Consider the following 19,365-nt stretch of genomic DNA (forward strand, 5'->3'; position numbering starts at 1 on the left):
GTCATCAGAAAACTTGACAATGATGTTAGAATACTGTGCAGCCATGCAGTTATATGTGAGATGAGCTGGTGCAGATGTATGAAACACAATGCTTGAGCAAAGTACTACTTGAGCTCCCCGAATATACTGTATGGACAGAGGCAGCTAGAGGTTTAATGGAAGAGTATAACAGGACTAGGAATGGAGCCCCAACCTATTCTTGACAATAACCGACAATGCACAGTGAGCCAGCAGTGGGATTAGGGTCTGTTACATTTAATACTTTGGATTGGTGACGTAGACCCACCAAGTTGCCCAATAAAGAAATAAACAAACAAAAGTATTTATTTGCCATTGGGTTACCCTTTTTGAACCAGCAAGAAGTAGATACATGATGATACATCATGCAGTGGGGAAGGAATCTAACAATGTCTAATACCAGCCTAAACCGATGTCGAGCTTGCAAGAGCTTACTTCACTAAACTGGTCAGGATAAGCAACTGCCCACTCAGCCTCTAATGGGCCCTAAATCACTACAATAATGGAATAAAAGAAGAAAGAACACAAAACAAAGCAAGATCATACAGCCGACTTGCAAACAAAAGGCAAGCACAAATCTGTTATAAATTAGTAAAGTCATAGCATCAACATGACAGAGCTTTGCCTTCCACAACTAAACCAAGCTGACAGTTTTAACCATGATCTGGTCCTTTTTAAAAACAACAAATGGACACTCTGGCATAATAAACTATCTCAAATGGCCACTCCTACCATACTAGAGCCCTAGGTTACAGTTCACGCATTAATAAATTCAGCCTCATCTCTTCTTAGTAGGGCTACTTGGCTGTAGTTAGAACTGCCTTCTTCTTCTTCTAGTTTCTCCAAGTTGTTATTTCACAGTTTACAGAAGCAGTGATTACATCTTGCCTGAAGAAGAGGCCTGAGTTGCCTTGAAAGCTTGCATATTGTAATCTTTTTAGTCAGCCAATAAAAGGTGTCATTTTGTTTGACTTCTCAGAACACTAAGATAAAGTTTATTTCAGTCCACTTCTGTCCTCTTGTGCCTAGTTGGACTGCTTTTGAGAAAAACTTCTTGCTTTGTCCATTTCGTTTTCTTTCAAACGTTCAATGCAGTGTTTGTTGTTTTACTCTTTTTGATCCCTTACAGTTGATGGAAGCTGGGATGTTTGGAGCGAGTGGTCCCTTTGCAGCCCTGAATGTGAACGCCAGAGGAGCCGAGAATGTAATGCCCCTTCACCAAGACATGGGGGCAAATTTTGCGAAGGGCCTAGTCAGGAGACGGAAAACTGCACTGAGGGACTGTGCACTCAGAGTGAGTCAACAACATGCATATCTATCAGTTTTGAGACCCATTTAGTCAGGCATCAGTAAGCTGGAACCATTCTAAGCACTGGGTACGAGGCAGGTTCTGAATCCTGTTTATACAAGTGCCTGTAGTGGCTAAGGTACTGGACATTTAACCACAGGAATGCTGGTTTAATTCCCAGTTCAGCCTATTTGTGCTCCTGAAGCAAGTTGCTTACTCTGTTTCTGCTCCAACTGTAAAATATATCTTTGAACATATGTGATGTACCCTGATTTGGTAAGTCGCCTTAGACATCAACTAAATATAAAATAACAATAATAATTTAGAGTGGCCAGTCAAACTAGCCTGCACATCTTTGGCTTATGCCAGAAAACAACACTGCTCAGGAACACAAGGAGAACATTCAAATTCCACAGATATACTGCTATCTTGGAATTGAACCTTGTCTATTTGAGTTGTGAGGAAGCACTGAAAACTACTGTTCTACTCATAATTGATGATCCCAAAATTCTAACCTGATGGTTCTGCTTAGCAAATGAAACCTGGTTGAAAGGATAATGATTTTCCACCTTTCACATCACATGGTTGTCATGTTGGAAAATATTGCAGTGTTTTCTAGCTCTTAGGAATCCATACTGTGCATTATAATGACATGTATAACATTTGTACCTAAGCATACAGTGAGTCACATTCACACATTTGTTCCAAAATAAAAACACACAGAAAATACTGTGCTGGTTGTAAACTGACCCCTTTTAAATTGATCATCACAGTTCATTGTTTGGAGCTGTTGGGAAAGGATATGAGATCAACTGCTTTGTTGTACATTTTATGGGTTTTGCCCATCTTAGTGTTGCAATGTAATTTAGAAATGACTTTACAATCGCCCTCGTATGAGGTGCTATTTGTAAAATGGTGTACTTGTTTAATTGTGCCATCATTTATTGTACATTTACAGCATGCCAAATATAAAATGCTCTCTTTTTCCGCAATGTGTGTGCTTTTTAGGTGAAAAAATTAGAGCATTTTTAGATTTGTTGTAAAGGTACAATAAATGATGCTACAAATAACAAGTACACCATTTTACAAACAGCACCCTTTACTTTCATCTAGCAGAGATTTCTCTCTTTCTTTCTTCTTTCAAAAACTGTTGTTTTTACTTACTGGCTCTCTGGGGAGGGATAGGTGTTGAAACGAAAATAACCCATGGAGGTCAGCATCAGCATATGCATTGGACGCATAAAAAAACAGGATGCATGTTCCAATATCACTGACTTCATGTGTTTTCGGAGCTAAAGTAAGAACCAAGCAGGATAAGGGCAAATGGCTGTGAGGTGTTTGCCCACACATGACTGGCAGAGAGGCACAGATGATAGCATGCAAGTGAACACGTGCCATGCAGTTACTGTACGTGCAAATGTGTGATCCAGAAGGATGGCATTTCACACCAGAGTTACAAGGCATGTCTTGGTTGGTTTACACCCCCGCTTCCAAATTGGGCAGTTGTTGCTTTGAATTTATTGCGGAACAGTATCTCTGGTGCCCAATCTCATGAACAGTTAAGAAACGTTTGGGAAGTTGTCCATACCTGGTGCAGACAAGCTATTTTATATTCTGAGCATTAAGGCTACAAGGACCTCCTAGTTTGAGGTGAACAGTTTATCTCCCTAGACAATCACGGAAGGAGAGACCATCTTAAGGCCAGGGATAAACGCTATGCAACGCGTGCACTTGGACACTGCTGATAACAAGCAGTGTACTGTCTATACTTGCACACATACTTTAAGCAAATCTAGAAGATTCCATCAAGTGGCCATGCCAGAAATCATCATGGTGAGAAAATAACGTCCAGTTTTGCTGTGTTGTGAGTTGAGGGAAGAAAGATGTTAAAGATAAGCGACACAGAAGATGGTGTGTGAGACCTTTAAATGTATCACGTTATTACGATGAGGAATATGTGATGCTTGTATTGCCCATACGAGAAATGAATGAAGAAAGCAACATAAATACATTCGCATGTCAGAATTTAATTTTGATGATTTGCTTCAACGCATCAAACCATTCATCAAACATTGAGTCACACAGATTTATCCCGTTGGAGCGACATTGCGGCCTGCTGTCACATGTTGATAGTAAACAATGATGCTGACATCACGTACCAAAACTTGGAACATAATAGTTGCATATTTTTGCTGGTAGTGCAACTTGCACACGCATCATGTTAATTTCTGACAACATGCTCAGAAGTCGCGTCAAAAGAATGCTGGGAACGCATGGTAGCTATGATGCGTGCGAATACATGTTCTGACCGTAAAGTATAAACCGGCCTTTAACTGGAGCTGCATTCTTTTTTAAGAGTCCTTGAAAGGATAGTGACAGTTTTGCACCTTTTTAAGAGAAGGTGCAATAATATGTTTATTTGAGTGTCCATTTTTATTTTTGTTTTGCATTTATAGTTCACTTTTGTTTATTTTTTTACTTTTATTATTGAGGAAAATAACATTGCATACAATCAAGTCGAACTTACACAATAAGTTATTTCATAGTCAAATTAGAAAAAAAGAAGAAGAAAAATCAGAAATTTAAAAAAGGAAAGAAGGAACAAAAAAAGACAAAACTTAACAGAATTCATTATTCGCTCTTTTTACATCACAATTGTTTCCTTTTTTCAATGTTGCTGTTTTTAACATAGTTTGAGCTTTTTTATTTTTTGCACAATAAAAACACTCTGATTGTAACTGCACCTTTTTTTCTGCCTCCCTATAGCCAGTGGCACATTACACAAACTCTAGTCTGAGGGGATGTCAAACTTGATGACTGCTTGCTGATCTCATTGCTGCTTACAGGACTATAAATCACAAGACATGACAAATTATATAACTCCATGACAATTTTCCAGCACAGTCTCACACTTCCAGAGTATCACAAGCTGTCCCCTGTGTTACCTGCCAGAGCCGGTGCAGTATGGACACTTTCCAGGTGTGGCAAGTTCACCGTCAATCTCTGCCTTTTTTATTTTTTGTGGTATCTAAAACACAAGACGGCAACCAGATGTGCATTTTTTCTGTTTGCATGGTCCAAAACACCAGTGTAAACTATCCATCTTAGCTGCTTTTATATGCATTGTACTTCCAGATGAGTCCTCATTGACTGTCAACTCCCACATACACCTATGACTTAAGACAAATTCAAAGAAGGAGCGAATCACAGACTGGTCGCTGCTTGTGTCAGAATTCACGGTTAGAGGTCACTGCCTCCAACTCCGATTATGTAAATAAAGTCTAAATTGAAAGTCACTCAAGAAGTCATGTAAAATAACAGGACTTTTAACATTCAACTGGCGCTCAAGTCCTGTCATAGCAGTTGTAGATCTTGCCATAACCTTTTAAAGATTCTGAGGGGTCACACATTCATTTGTTGTATTCTCACACTCACGACAGCAGACTTTTCCTAGTTGCTACATGTCTAGAGGACGGCACAGTGGAACAGTGTCTAGCAAACATCTGCAGAGACTTGGGTCGACCTATCAAGCTGGTCACTGCATGTCTGAAGTCTGCATGTTCTCCTGGCTTCCTTAGCAGTTTTTTTACTCTAGCTACAAATTTATGGGATCAATTCTAGCTCAACACTACCATATAATGGAAAAAGAGGATTCAGAAACAGCATTGATTTTTGATTGAATATTTGGGTGCGACTAGCTAAATCCCAAGATGAGTCTCCAATGAAGTTACTTACCTCCTTATTAGTACAATGGGAACACAGATAGGTAAAATGGCTTGCCTCGACCTACAGGCAGAAACTGAAATCCCATCTTTGTAGTTTCAAGTCCAAAGCCTTAGCCTTTACACAGCATGCATGATGAATGGAATCAGTCTAAAACAGGGGTCCCCAACTCTAGTCCTGGAGGGTCCCAGTGGCTTCAGGTTTTCATTCTAACCCTTTTCTTAATTACTGTCCTGTTTTTGCTCCTAATTAACTTCTTTTGAATTAATTCTAATTGACTTGCTCTTGAAGACTCAGACCCCTTAATTGTTTCTTTTTCCTTATTTAGCAGCCAAACAATAATGAGATACAAAATGAATGAAAACATGACCAGCAAACTGTGACTATCATACAATATCTGAAAATAAAGAAAGATGAAGGTCTCAGGAATGTTGATCTGCTCAGGTCCACAAAACATTTTTATGTGCTCTTAGAAAAGACAAAATCAACAATTTTGGACATGTCTGTTATTGCACAATGAGAGAAGCAACAAGCCTTGGAATTAAAGAACGGGTTTAATTAGCAACAAGACTCAGTGCCTAATTAAGCAACTGGTTGGAGTTTGAGGCCCTGACTTAGTTGGTCTTCTGTTGGCTCACTCACTTCACATTTATTTTCTGTTTGGGTGCCATTTAAGGAAAGAAATGAAGCAATTCAGAGGAACGGTGAAGAAATTTCAGGAAACAAATCTTAAAAAACAAGTCAATTAAAATAAATTCAAAAGAAGTTAATTAGCAGAAAAAACAGGTCACTAATTAAAAAAAGGGTTAGAATGAAAACCTGCAGCCACTGCGGCCCTCCAGGACCGGAGTTTTTAGAACCTGGTCTAAAATCTTGCCACTCTGCTCTCCTCTAATGGGTGGGTGAGGAGTTTGGTCGATTGCATTACCTGACAAATGCCCTCTCTTCATTTCCTTCAGCCATCACAGGCTTTGATCAGTGATGGGTGGCAGTTTATTGGTGGTAGCCATAATAAAAAGCATCCCAGAAGGTACTAAAAGGGAATTTTGTTTCTGATTAAACAGTGACCATGTAAACCTTGAGTGTCTTCATTTGTGAAACATAATTACTTCACAAAATAGTTAGAAGAAAATATAAGGTATATTTTTACAAATATTATTATTCATTAAAACAGCCACACAGTTTGTGTCATGTTGAAGAAATATTCCACTTCCTAAATATAGTAGATTCTAAGCAATTAGAGAGATAGCATCAGCTTTTTATTTTACTTTCCAATCTTCAGGTTGCGGAGAGTGCTGTTCCTAATTACAGCATGATTATTGTATTTTATTTGATTTTTTTTTTGTTAGCTACCTAGGTCATTAAATGAGCTGCACTTTTGCAGATCAAATAAAATCAATTATGGCGTGTGTGCCGTGCAGCCCGGCCGCCTAAGCCTCTAGAAGTGAGAACGGCACAGGCTTTTGAAAACATTATCTAAGATGTACTTAGCGGGGCGCTTCTATTAAACACTTTGGCTTTGTTCTGCGCTGAGATGTAATTGCCTGGCTTCCAGACCCTGTAAATGACTGTAATTATGCCCCCTGTTTCTTGTCTTTCTTTTCTAGACCGAAAACTCCTGCACAAGGTGAAGCCTCCAAGTAAGTTGCTTTTTTTCCATTTTCTGTCATTATGTAGTCGTTTATGAAAGGCTTTGATTCATAATCAAAACTCATTTGGAATAATTAAGTAATTGAGCAAAGCAAGTCATTTCTGTCCAAAGTAAAGAAGAGGGGAGGAGAGGAGTTTACTGAGGCAAATCCTACGATTATACAAAGGAGAAAAGCAAAAATAGCTAACACTTTGTGGAAGGGTGCACGTCCCCCACACCTTTGGGCCACAGAGCAAACAGGCTGTTGGTCCTCTCTGATGAACGTCAACATAGTTACTTGCTAAGCAATTACTTCACAATCACTCAATAAAACAAGCAAGGCCAATTTTACCTCTTTAGCTTTGACTTTACGGACTTGTTTATTGTCACACTTGTAATGTAACATAATATAACATCCTCAAATCCACTCAGGATACTTCCAGATAGCATTAGTGCTGGGAAAGAGTCAACCCTAGACAGGGTGCCAGCCGATTGCTGGGTACACTAATAGGCACATCCATCTTCACTGGATGCCAATTAAAGTTGCTAATTAACCTAACACACACACATTTTTTAAATATATCAAGTCAGATTATACAAACAGGTGGAAGAGACCAGTTAATAGGAAATGTGATTATACTTTTATAAATGTACTTGTTTATATTTTGGGCAGTAAAGCACAGAATGAAGGAGATTATACTCTATCCCACAGTCAAAGTTCACTAAGCGTTGTGAAAGGCAGTCAGGCACCACTTGTCGGAGTGCTGGAGATGATACATTCAAGAAATCTTTCTTCAGCCCAGCATATTGTAGGACAGAAAATTGCACTGTAAAACTGTCATGGGTGGAGGAGGGAGAGAGATATTGCAATACTACTGAAAATGTCAAAACATATCATGGATTTGCATACATTTCCAGACTAAATATGTATATTTTATACATATTTCTTGAGCTCAACAAAATACTAAAACCCTGGCTAATCTCCTTATATAATGCAGTACCGTGGCTGTCCATTTGTCTGTCCAGAATTTTAAATCACCTGTAGCTTGCAAACCGTTAGGCCTACTGAAGTAAAATGTGGTACACATACAGTATTCTACATGACTTCTACTGTCTGCTTTCAGGGTGATGATTGACCTCCGACATCAAAAGTCAACCGAGTAAAGTCAAATCAAATGTATTCACTGCACAGTTGCGTGCAGTGTGCCGTTACAGTCACCTGCACCTCCCAAACCATTTGAACTTCTGACTTGAAATTTGGTAAACATATATGGACAACGAAGGTCAAGGGTCAATGGTGTATGGTCAAGTCAATTGTATTCACTTCATGTTATCATGCAGTACACTGTTACTGGTGTTTATATGTTGCACTGAGACAAAAGACCTGCAGCAGTGTTTTGGCTCTACTTGTTAGAATGTTATACATGATTTCGTCATGGATTCACAATTGCGCTTTTGGGACGGTCTACAAAGTTGATCTTATTACAGTCATAATTGTTGGATATAAGCCAGTTCTTGAGAATTTTATGTTTGTACCTGTCATATTTTTTTTGTAGCATTTAGGGCTTGTGGGTGAATTGAAAGATAGACATCCACTGAGTTATCGAATTAGTATTATCTTATTCTGATCATCTGTATCAAACATTTTGCCCATCTATCAGTTTTTGACATTTGATGCCCATTGATAATATATAATTAATTAATAATTCAAAGCTTTATATCTGTTTCATTTCTCTTTTTAAAAAGAGTATAATGTAGAAAAAAACAGTTAAGGCTGCTCAAGTTACTAAAGTATATTTTATGGATTTTCTTCCAATGTATTCTAACCTCTCCAAATTAACTTTTGAAACTTGTGTTATTTTTATTCTTCAGCCACAAGAAAAAAACTGTTGAGAAAGGTGACAATAAGCACACATCTTATTTTTACTGAAACAGGTGAAGTTGTTAGGTTAATGTGTTTCACAGAGCACAGGCACCCTGTCGTGATATCTCTCTCCAAAGCACTAGTCTTGTTATTTTTTTGCCCAAATGTCTCTCCACATAAATGGCACAATACACACACATAACTGTGACCACATGTCCACACCAAGCTGTATAGTACTGACAAGGAATATGAACTTGAACTTTAGCATTATGCAAAAAAAATAGTGTTCTGCGCAGCTTAAGTTTAAAATTTTATAACAACAGGATCAATTATAATAATAACGATAATAAGAAGAAGAAGTTAGAAGATTCTGGTTTCCTGTGTTGGGAGAACATTTGCACATCTTCTTGACTTTTTTTTGTGCCTTTTAGGTTTTTTCTCCCTTCTTCTTTTCCTTTTATCTCTTAATTATCTTCAATTTAGCTCAGAGCAAACAGGGCTTGGGTCTGAAGTACAATCGGGACTCTCCGATGCTGTGGTCATTGGGACTGCAGTTACCTCAGAGAACTATAAAAGACTCTTGTTGGCCACAGTTCTCCAGTGTCACACTAGTTAGCTTTAGTTCACTGTGCTTTCAGTTTTTTTTTTTTGCTCTTCAAGTGTTTGTCTCTTTTGAGAAATGTTGTGTGGCTTTACCGTGTTCCACATTTTAAAGAAAGTTTGTATTGTTTCATAATACCCATCTTTTGGATACTCTCAATATCTTTTCTGTCTCTTTTGATGTTTTAGTTGAGGACTTTAGTATTCATCTCTTGTGAGAGAGACACTGTCTCTTAAGTGTTCTGCTTGTTTCGAACCATTTCATTTCCCACAGCAATAAACTCAGTCACAAGCACAGTAAAAAGCACAGTCAATACTCTCTGTCTTTGTCTTCTTTGTCTCTCTCTGCCTCATCTTTCCCCCAGCAAGCTTAATCTTCTCCCACCTAACTCATGCTCCCCAAGTGAAGTGAGGCTGCTCCTTTTATCCTTCACCCAGGAGTACTTCCAGTGGCTCGTTAGCGTAGTTCAGAAGCATTTCTGGATGCGACCAAAGCCCGACAAAGTAAGGCTCTGCAGTCCCTGCAGCACACCCTGGCAGCACCCCTGGAACCCAACAGAGCTGAGACAGCAAATTCCAATTCTCAGTGTGCCCTGTGGGAATCCATGGTGCTGTAGCAACCCTGTGGGGCTGCCACATAGCAATCTGGGGGAGATAATGCCCTATGCGCTCTCTTTCCTCAGGTCCTTCCATCACAAAGGTGTCCCAGTCGTGTAAAGGCCCCGGCCATCTGTCACAACTAGTTAATACTAATTCTAATGTGTTCCTGTAATAAGAATGAGAAATAATAACAATTGGAAATAAAAAATTATCACACAGAAAGAAAGGCAACCACAAAAACATGTTTACTCCTGACAAATTCAAATGCATGTACTGTATATTAGATAAATTAGCCTTTCTAAACTGGATCAGTATGGGTGAGTGTGGCCTGCATAGGCTATCCAGAGCTGGTTTCTGTTTTGTTCCCAGTCCTACAGGGAAAGACAAAGGATGTTCAGAGACCAAATTCACAAAATGAATGAATGGGTGATAATAATAATAATAATAATAATAATAATAATATTAATAACAGGTGCGGGTGGCGCAGTGGGTAGCGTGCTGCTGCCTCGCAGTAAGGAGACCTGGGTTCACTTCCCGGGTCCTCCCTGCGTGGAGTTTGCATGTTCTCCCTGTGTCTGCATGGGTTTCCTCCGGGTACTCCGGTTTCCTCCCACAGTCCAAAGACATGCAGGTTAGGTGCATTGGCAATTCTAAATTGTCCCTAGTGTGTGCTTGGTGGGTGTGTGTGTGTGTGTGTGTGCACGCCCTGCGGTGGGCTGGCGCCCTGCCCGGGGTTTGTTTCCTGCCTTGCGCCCTGTGTTGGCTGGGATGGGCTCCAGCAGTACCTCAGTGACCCTGTAGTTAGGATATAGCGGGTTGGAAAATGGATGGATGGATAATAGGTGCTCTCGGGCTGGTCAGGAAAGGGATGGAAAATTACACCAACAAAATCACTGGTAATATCAAGATACAAGAGGTCCAGAACATTGTTCTCCTTGGCACTACTCATCTACTGAAGAGGAATTTATCCATCAAGTGAGCCATCACATCATCATGGCAACCCTTAGCTTTAGGGATGGATTCGGCTTAATGAGTGAAGAGAGTAGGACTTTAAGGAAAGATAATAATAATAATAATAATAATAATAATAATAATAATAATAATAATAAACAACAGCCTTTTCATAAGTATCCCTCTTTCACTCTAGTGTATGAGATACACCGTTTGTAGTCAGGTGTTTTGTAGGTGCTTGATTGTAAAATGAAATCTTACACTGTGTCGCAGTAGAGGTATTGCTCCACCTCTCGAACCCTCAGGTACCACTCTAGACACCAGGTAAAAGTCCAAGACTCTTTATTATAATTACAACGTGCACCAAGCACTCTCCACACCACAGTATTCATACACAATAAACTCTCAATACAATTCTCTTTCCTCCTCGCCCAGACTCTTAGCCCTCCTACCTCCCAGCTCAGCTCAGTGTCTGGGCTTTCCCACAATCCTTTTATACACCCTGACCTGGAGGTGTTCCTGTCCAACAGTCCACAGTTCCTTATTCCTTCCGGGTCAGGGTAAACAGTCCTTTTCTTCAACCCGGGAGCACGTCGTTTCTTCCTGTCACGTGATGATGACGTACCCCCGGGTTATAGGGCACATAAGAGCCCACGAGCCCCCCTACAGCGATGCCTGGGGGCCCCCAAGGTGTCCAGCAGGGCTGTGTGTAGAAACTACATAGTCCATGAGGCCCTGCTGGAATTCGGGGCACGTCTACGCTGTTGGGAGAGCTCCTCCTGGCGGCCTGGGGGTGAGGGCCGGAATGGGAAACCGGCAATCCACCACAACTGGCACTGCGGAATATTTAATTAGCTATGCAGAACACTATCACATAGGATATGAACAGCTCAAGCACACACATTGCATCATACATAGATATGCAATCTGTAAATAAACGCCACAGCACCTTCAACTTCAGACCAGCATCTTGCAGATCAGCCACTTTTCATGACACAAACACATTTCTGTATGGCAGAGAAAAAGTCAGCAATTGATTCATTCATTCAAGTGTTGATACGCACTTCAACAAAAGCAGAATCTTTGGTTAAAGTTTCTTTATCTGGGACATCATTCTCTTTTTTTTCAGTTGGAGCACAGGCAGGTGAAGCGGCTTGCTCATGGTCACACAGTGTCAGTAGCAAGAGTTAAAGCCACTACCTCAGGGTTTGAAGTCCAAAACTTTAACCACTATGCCACATTGCCTGAAGTTAAAAATTTATAAGCAGAGAACTTCTTTTTTTGTATTCTTCATTTCGGAGTGGAGCTGGGCTAAATGACATATCATTAGCACCACTCTGCCACAGATAAGCACTGTAGCTCTATTTAATTAAAAGCAAAGTAAAACGAAACATCCTATCATCACGACCTTCCTCTGAATTTGTACTTGAGTATATTTTCTTGCAAATCCAGAAATGGGCACTGAGTTTGAAGGGGGAGGGTTCCCTGAAATTTTCACCTTGATACCAGCTCTAGACAGGATACTAGTCCTTTAGAAAGCAGGGATATTTAAATGTTATTTCTTACACTGCCCTTATTTCCTCTTGTTGGTAGTGGTATGTTTCCACTCACACACACAGAATCTTGGCACTTGTGAAATAAAGCCAGCTAACAGACACCTGTTCGCACTGCCAAAAGTGTCCTGATGTTGTCCAGATACTTCTCTCTCATGGCAGGTGTCATTTGCCATACATTGTTTTGGGTTACAGAGTGAACTCCCATTCACTCCTACCTTTCAGTTTTTTTTCACAAGGTGTGACAGGATACAAGCAGCAAGCGTTACACATGCCTGCAGTTTGGCACGTAGGTTAGGTGGTGCTGCCAACTTCCCTTCCCATATCTGTTGTCTAGGTGTCACTAAATCCTTGCTCTTCTCTTTTTAGTAGCACTTTGACAAATGAGACGAGATATCCACATGATTTGTGTAAACAGCACTGCAGTAGACACTTGGGAGTGTTTAAAAAGATGACTGTTGACTTGAGGTGGTATTCTTAACAGTGAATGTACAAGTGCAGGTAAGCTGTTGATAAGGCAGTGGTGAAGGCCTATCAGTCCATTCATTTGGAAACCAAAGAAAAGCAGGCTTTAAGGGAGAAGTTCAGTATTCTTCAAATTGAAGTCATTTTCTCGCATTGTGGTATACAGTACATTAATGGTCCAACAACAACAACATTTATTTATATAGCACATTTTCACAAAAAAAGTAGCTCAAAGTGCTTTACATAATGAAGAAAAGAAAAATAAAAGACAAAATAAGAAATTAAAATAAGACAACATTAGTTAACATAGAAAAAGAGTAAGGTCCGATGGCCAGGGTGGACAGAAAAAACAAAAAAAAACTCCAGAAGGCTGGAGAAAAAAATAAAATCTGTAGGGAGGGGTCCGTGTACTTTTTGGTATTTGAAATTTCATTTTAGAAGCAAAAACGGAAAAAACGAAAATGAAAGGAATTTTCAGATTTTGATTTTTGATCAAAGAATGAAATGAGGGAAAATAAGGTATTTTTTAATTCTGTGGTAACAAATAGCAGTCATAAACTTAAAATTACACATACTTTTCTCGATTTATTTGTGAATCAAATAATGAAAGTGTTATAGCTCAGAAACAACAAAACAGACGCATTTTCGTTGTGTGAAACCGGAGGTCTTCTTCTGCGCGATTTTTGACGACACGTGCGAACAGCCCTCCTCCTCATGGCATCAGCAGAGGATAGATAGATAGATAGATAGATAGATAGATAGATAGATAGATAGATAGATAGATAGATAGATAGATAGATAGATAGATAGATAGATAGATAGATAGATAGATAGATAGATAGATAGATAGATAGATACTTTATTAATCTCAAGGGGAAATTCACATACTCCAGCAGCACCTTACTGATACAAAAAAACAATATTAAATTAAAGATTGATAATAATGCAGGTAAAAACAGACAATAACTTTATATAATGTTAACGTTTACCCCCCCGGGTGGAATTGAAAAGTCGCATAGTTTGGGGGAGGAACGATCTCCTCAATCTGTCAGTGGAGCAGGACGGTGACAGCAGTCTGTCGCTGAAGCTGCTCCTCTGTCTGGAGATGATCCTGTTCAGTGGATGCAGTGGATTTTCCATAATTGATAGGAGCCTGCTGAGCGCCCGTCTCTCTGCCACAGATGTCAAACTGTCCAGCTCCATGCCAACAATAGAGCTTGCCTTCCTCACCAGTTTGTCCAGGCGTGAGGCGTCTTTCTTCTTAATGCTGCCTCCCCAGCAGACCACCGCGTAGAAGAGGGCGCTCGCCACAACCGTCTCACATTACGTTGTTTTTTCGGAACAGTAAAAGAGTGACACTCCGGGACGAGGACATAACTGCAGAAAAATGAGTCGCATCTTTCAGGTAAAAATACAAGCTTTGCAAACTTTGCTTCATTGATGTGGCAGTTCTTTTATGAATGTTATTGTTATTACTTACTGTGAAACTGATAAAATTTGGTGATTTCATTTACTAACACTAAGTCTGGCAATTTTTATAGTGCTAGCATTTTGAATGGTTGCTCATTGACTTTTACCGGCTACTATACAGTAAACATTTCGAGTATTAACAGTGCGCACAAATGTAACGCATGTTAGGAGAGCAACGTAATTTACAGAAAGTTTTCTTAACATGTGTTACACTTGTCAATGAGCAACCATTCACACATTTACAAAGTGAAACAGAGATTTGCTGCAAATTCAGCTTCACCTTGTGACCTGTAGGGGATGTTGCAGCACCCCAAACCCCAAACACAACTCTACAAACACAAGTCCTTCGTGTAAATAAATGATTTATTTTAGAAATACCTCCAAACAGGCTTCAGCACACGGTTTGCACAATTACAGTTTTCTTGTTTCTTTTCTCTCTTTCTTATTTTTTTTCATCCTCCACTCCTACCAGGTGACTCTTTGCGCAATTCCACCCGACTCCAACTCACTTGGGTAAGGCAGAGCAGCTCCTTTTATGGGAGACTCTGGAGTATTTCCGGTGTCAGGGCATTGCCCATAGGACCGCATTTCAATGTCAGGCATAAGCTGCCCAAATTAGGGACCACAGATCTATGCAGCATACCCTGGCAGCACCCATGGAACCCAACAGGGCTGCCCCACAGGACTACAATTCCCAGCATACCCTGTGGGTATTCATATGTGTACCGTATCCCAGGGCCACTGCCATCTAGCATGTTGGGAGAGTAAACAGCCCAGAGAGATGGCCTCCTCTGTCCCTGTGTTACACAGACCTCACAGCCAAATAAGAATCTTTGGTCCATCCTTGCCGGGACGTCAGCATATTCACTCTGAGGATGGTGCCTCCTGCCAACCTCCTGGCAAAGGGCAAGGAACAGCCTGCCTTTCTTTTCGGCCATTCGGTATGGCCACCTCCCAGCCAGGTAAGGACTCATGCACCATCCCAGTCAGGACACCAGTCCAGGCCTGCTGTCCACCACAGTGTGAGTCGTTTTGCTTATCTCTACAACTTTAGAGAAAACAAAGATGAAAAATAGGAAGTTGTACAGATTACAGGGGCCAGAGCATATCCTAGAAATGTTGAGGCTAAGCAGAAACCAGTACCGAGCAGATACCAGTCCATTAGAGAAGTAGTTCACAAACATAGGAAACTTTAGTTAAATAAAATCAAAAATGTGAAAACTTACAGATGACTAATTGCTGCTTAGATCTGTATCTGACATAAACCCTGGAGATTACCCTGGACTACATTAAAGCAGACAAAGCCTGCCAACATGGCAAGTTGGTTCTGCTTGGCACCCTCCTTTGTGCCTCTTTTTCCCTTTTAATAACATTTGAAGACTGGCACACTTTAGGCAAGTTTGAGTTTTAATATCCTAACTTCTTCAAGCCTTTTGCTACCCAAAAGGTACTTTTTTGAAACTGTTTGCAAGGATTAAATGAAGCCTACAAAGCCAATCTATCACACCTTCACATTCACCTTTCTCCTCCTCTCCTACATCAGTAAGCAGCAAGTCAGAAGAAAGAACTATAGCTGTCTTGATGTTCCATGATAATTCTTGCTACTGTATGTGAGATTCTATCTTAAACACATTGATCTCTGATCAGATATTTCCTAGCTCAGCACGCTGCCCTCCACTGGCTACCATTGGGACCTGTATTAGGATCTTTGCACAAGATGTCTAATTGGTTTGCTTGAAAGATTCCGGGGAGGGGAGTAAAAGAAAAGAGATTAGAATGCCATCATGAAGACATTGACGCTTGGGTGACCTCCCACAAGCGGAATGAGCTACTTGTATTCAGGAAGGAGCATTGCTGGGATGAGACAGAGTGCATTAACACGCTTTCCAGCGAGAGAGCGGAGTAACGGATGGTTTGCGGCGAGTGAACATGTGTGCTATAGAGGAAATTAATGGAGTGTAATTACAGCAAATGAGCTAATTTAATCAATTATATGTGTTAATATGCCTGGTGCAATTTATGAGCCTTCATTTCTAGCCTCTGCACTTTTTCCGATTATCTTCAGGTGCTTGAGAGAATACAGGCAGAGTCATTTGTAGAAACTTCATTAGCATTGGACCTGCTCCTAATGAGGCTGCACTGATCGCCTTGTAAAAAGGTACAGAAAGACAGAGCTGGACATAACTCCTGAGTCTTTCTGGCAGCAGAAGTTTCACAAAACCATCAATAACCCTTCTGCATGGGAGCATCTTGAAATGCTGTCAATCAATCTGCCCATCTCATCCTTCTTATTTCATTTAATTCAGTACTCATATAGTGCTCTGCATGGAGTACAGACTCAGAGCACCAGCACAGAATCACACCGATATAGTATGACAGCAAGTCAAGTTCATAAATGCCCATGTCAATGCAAATAAACACTATGCCCACTGTTCTGATAGTTCCTGCCACCTGTCTACACATTTATTCATGTGTTCAGACTCAGAATTAGGCAGAAACAGATATGTAGCAATGTTGATGTACAATCCAATGCCTAAACACATACAGATGTGTCTCACATTTGCACACACTGACTGGTACCCAACACACAAACATATATTGGCCTGCATCCACCCATGATATTCACACACAGACATACATTTTGGATAAACTTGTACACATTCTTGCTCACACACCAGAATGTAATGCATACACCTACATGGACACACACATACATACACACATGCACAGACACAGCTATCCCTCCAATTAGGCAGCTGCTCCATAACCAGCCCACCAGAACAGTGACTAATCTGTCCCAGTGGACTTACCCAAACTTTTGTCCATATTTAAATACAATACACTAAGGCTACTTTGTAAAATATAACATCCCAGTGTCCATGTCTACTCAGGATGAAAGTGTGCGTGTGCTTGTGTGTGTGTGTGCGCCTTTCCACCAATCATCTTTTCATGTTAATTTTTTTCCCTTTGTGAACAAGCGGCCTTTTCTTTTTTTCTCTTCGTGACAGGCGTTGCTCAAAGCCTTGTCAGAGGCAGCTGCAATTTGAACAAATCTTTGTCACTTACATTCGCCGGCCTGTCGCCTTGGGTATAGCAATGCATTATGGAAATGCGATTTGAAATGAGTCCGCCAGGCATTAGCAAGTAGAGTGCAAAGGGATTATTAACCCTTGTTTGGCATTGCACATGCTAGGCACTGCTAACAACTCCAAAGCTCTGGGAAATGCCAACATGCCTTTGCGATTTGTATGACTTGCCATTCACAGTAGCCCAAACAGCGCCATCCCATGAGTGACTAGCGTTATGAGTGAGTAAGGCATGATTCTGTCAGGTTTTACAGCCATCTGAGCATGTTTTGTGCTGTTGTATGTTGTTTTGTGTTTTATTTTTTACTTTTGTTGCTTTTTATTTTGCATGATTTTACTAGAGGTCTTCCATTGTTTTAACAATCCAAGATAGAAAGAAACTGTAATGACATATTGGTGTGGCTACATTACATAATGGTGTGTTATGAAGAACAGTAGTCTTTTATCATCTAGATTAGCTTCTGTCTGATTTTGGGTAACTTTGATCCATATTGTGACGTGTGAGTCGGTGTCTTGCACCCCAATGACAAGGCCGAGGCTCAGTACTTTAGCAAAACCAGCTTTATTTAACTCAAAACAGGAACAGCAAAGTTATTTATTATAGCGGGATCTACCATTCTACTAAACACAGACACAGCAAACAGGCAGGGTTGGGGCCTGGTCAGTGGCCAATTTATAACATTCCCTACATCACCCATCGGGAGACCGGCACTTTGCGCATGGCAGCGGTCAGATTGTAGTTGTTTCTGAGGCACTGTGAATCTGCAGTTGCCTTGCCAATGGACAAGCAACCCTCAACAGATGCAGCAGTCATGCTTCTGCATGTCGTCCCGTTGGAGAGGGTCTCAAAAGGTTTCAGGAGTCTTACAATATGTTTTTTACCAGTAACAGCGCACTGCATGATAACGTGCAGTGAATACACTTGCCTTGAGATTTCATACTCTTTCTATGTATGTTTTGCATTTGTTTGCTCAGAGGTTGATGCGCTTGCTGCTTCCTGAGCAGCTCTTCTTTTCTCCACCCAAGCGGCCTGCTTCTTCTCTTTTTTCGTCTGCATCTTTTCACGTTAAAACTGATTAAGTCAGTGTTTGTGTTGCAATTACTTAGACAATGGAACCACTGCCAGACACGTCTTTTCTCCGACTTTCATGTAAAATCAGTATGCGCGGCTCAGTGTTGCTGGTGTCCAACTTTTGTATAAAGAAACAAATCAATTCAGTTCTTTGTGAGTGTTGCGGATGGCCAGGGCCTTTACCCGGCCAGGACTTGGGACCCCGCTTGACAACAGAAAGGCAGTCTCCTGTAATAAGGCACCTGGATGGACTCCAGGTACCTAACGAGCTTCTTCCGGACACGCTTCCAGGTGTGGTGGAAGCGTGACTAAATAAGGCCCTGGAAAGGTCCATGCACCCCCTGGCAGTGGCCACGGGTTCCAACAGGGTTGAGCCTCCCTGCTCATAATCCGTGGCCTCACTGAAGACCAAAGGGGTTTCCCTCTATCGGCCTGGGGAAGAAACTGTCCCGACAATCCTCTTTTCCTCAGTCCTTCCACACCTTGGGTGTTCTGGCCGGGTAAAGGCCCTGGCCATACACCACATGAGTTATTATTCTGCTTGAAGGTGAGAAGAGGATCCAGAGAAGAAATGTTTGTCAAACCAAAAATAAGTCAAAACTGTAAAGAATAAATCCTAAAGACCAAAGCCTAATTGTAAACCAGAAATAAAAGTCAGAGAGAGAGAAAAAAATATGCATTTCGTCTGATAGAGTTTTTATCCCAGTCATGGATACCAAATGAATCTTTGCACCAGATTTAAATTTAAAATTTAAAAGGCTTTGTGTGCCAATATCAGGAATAGTAACCTAGTGTTGCCCAATTGATTAACAGAATAATGTCACCGCACCATGAATGATCATTACATTCAGGAACTATATAACTGCAAAGAACCCACAGAGAAGGGGGGTAAAGAAAATGTTCTAAAAAATATTTAAAGAGAGAAAAAAAAATCTCAATGTGCATAAATCTTAACAGTTATTTAGGGAAAGGATCATAAGATAGCCAGGATTTTTGATTTGCTTTTCAACTACAAATTTTTTACCACAATTTGGTATTGATATTA

The 19,365-nt window shown here is 40.6% G+C and overlaps 1 protein-coding gene across 1 annotated transcript in view; it reads left to right on the plus strand.

Annotated features, from left to right (window-relative positions):
- unc5db (unc-5 netrin receptor Db) overlaps positions 1 to 19,365 on the plus strand; it is a 759,038-nt gene that overhangs the window by 557,652 nt on the left and 182,021 nt on the right. The window contains exons 7-8 of the mRNA XM_028803567.2: positions 1,148 to 1,312; positions 6,637 to 6,669. Coding sequence (XP_028659400.1) covers positions 1,148 to 1,312; positions 6,637 to 6,669 — 198 coding nt within the window. The remainder of the gene's footprint in view (positions 1 to 1,147; positions 1,313 to 6,636; positions 6,670 to 19,365) is intronic.

Source organism: Erpetoichthys calabaricus, chromosome 1, assembly GCF_900747795.2.
Source record: "Erpetoichthys calabaricus chromosome 1, fErpCal1.3, whole genome shotgun sequence".
NCBI classification, from domain to species: domain Eukaryota; kingdom Metazoa; phylum Chordata; class Cladistia; order Polypteriformes; family Polypteridae; genus Erpetoichthys; species Erpetoichthys calabaricus.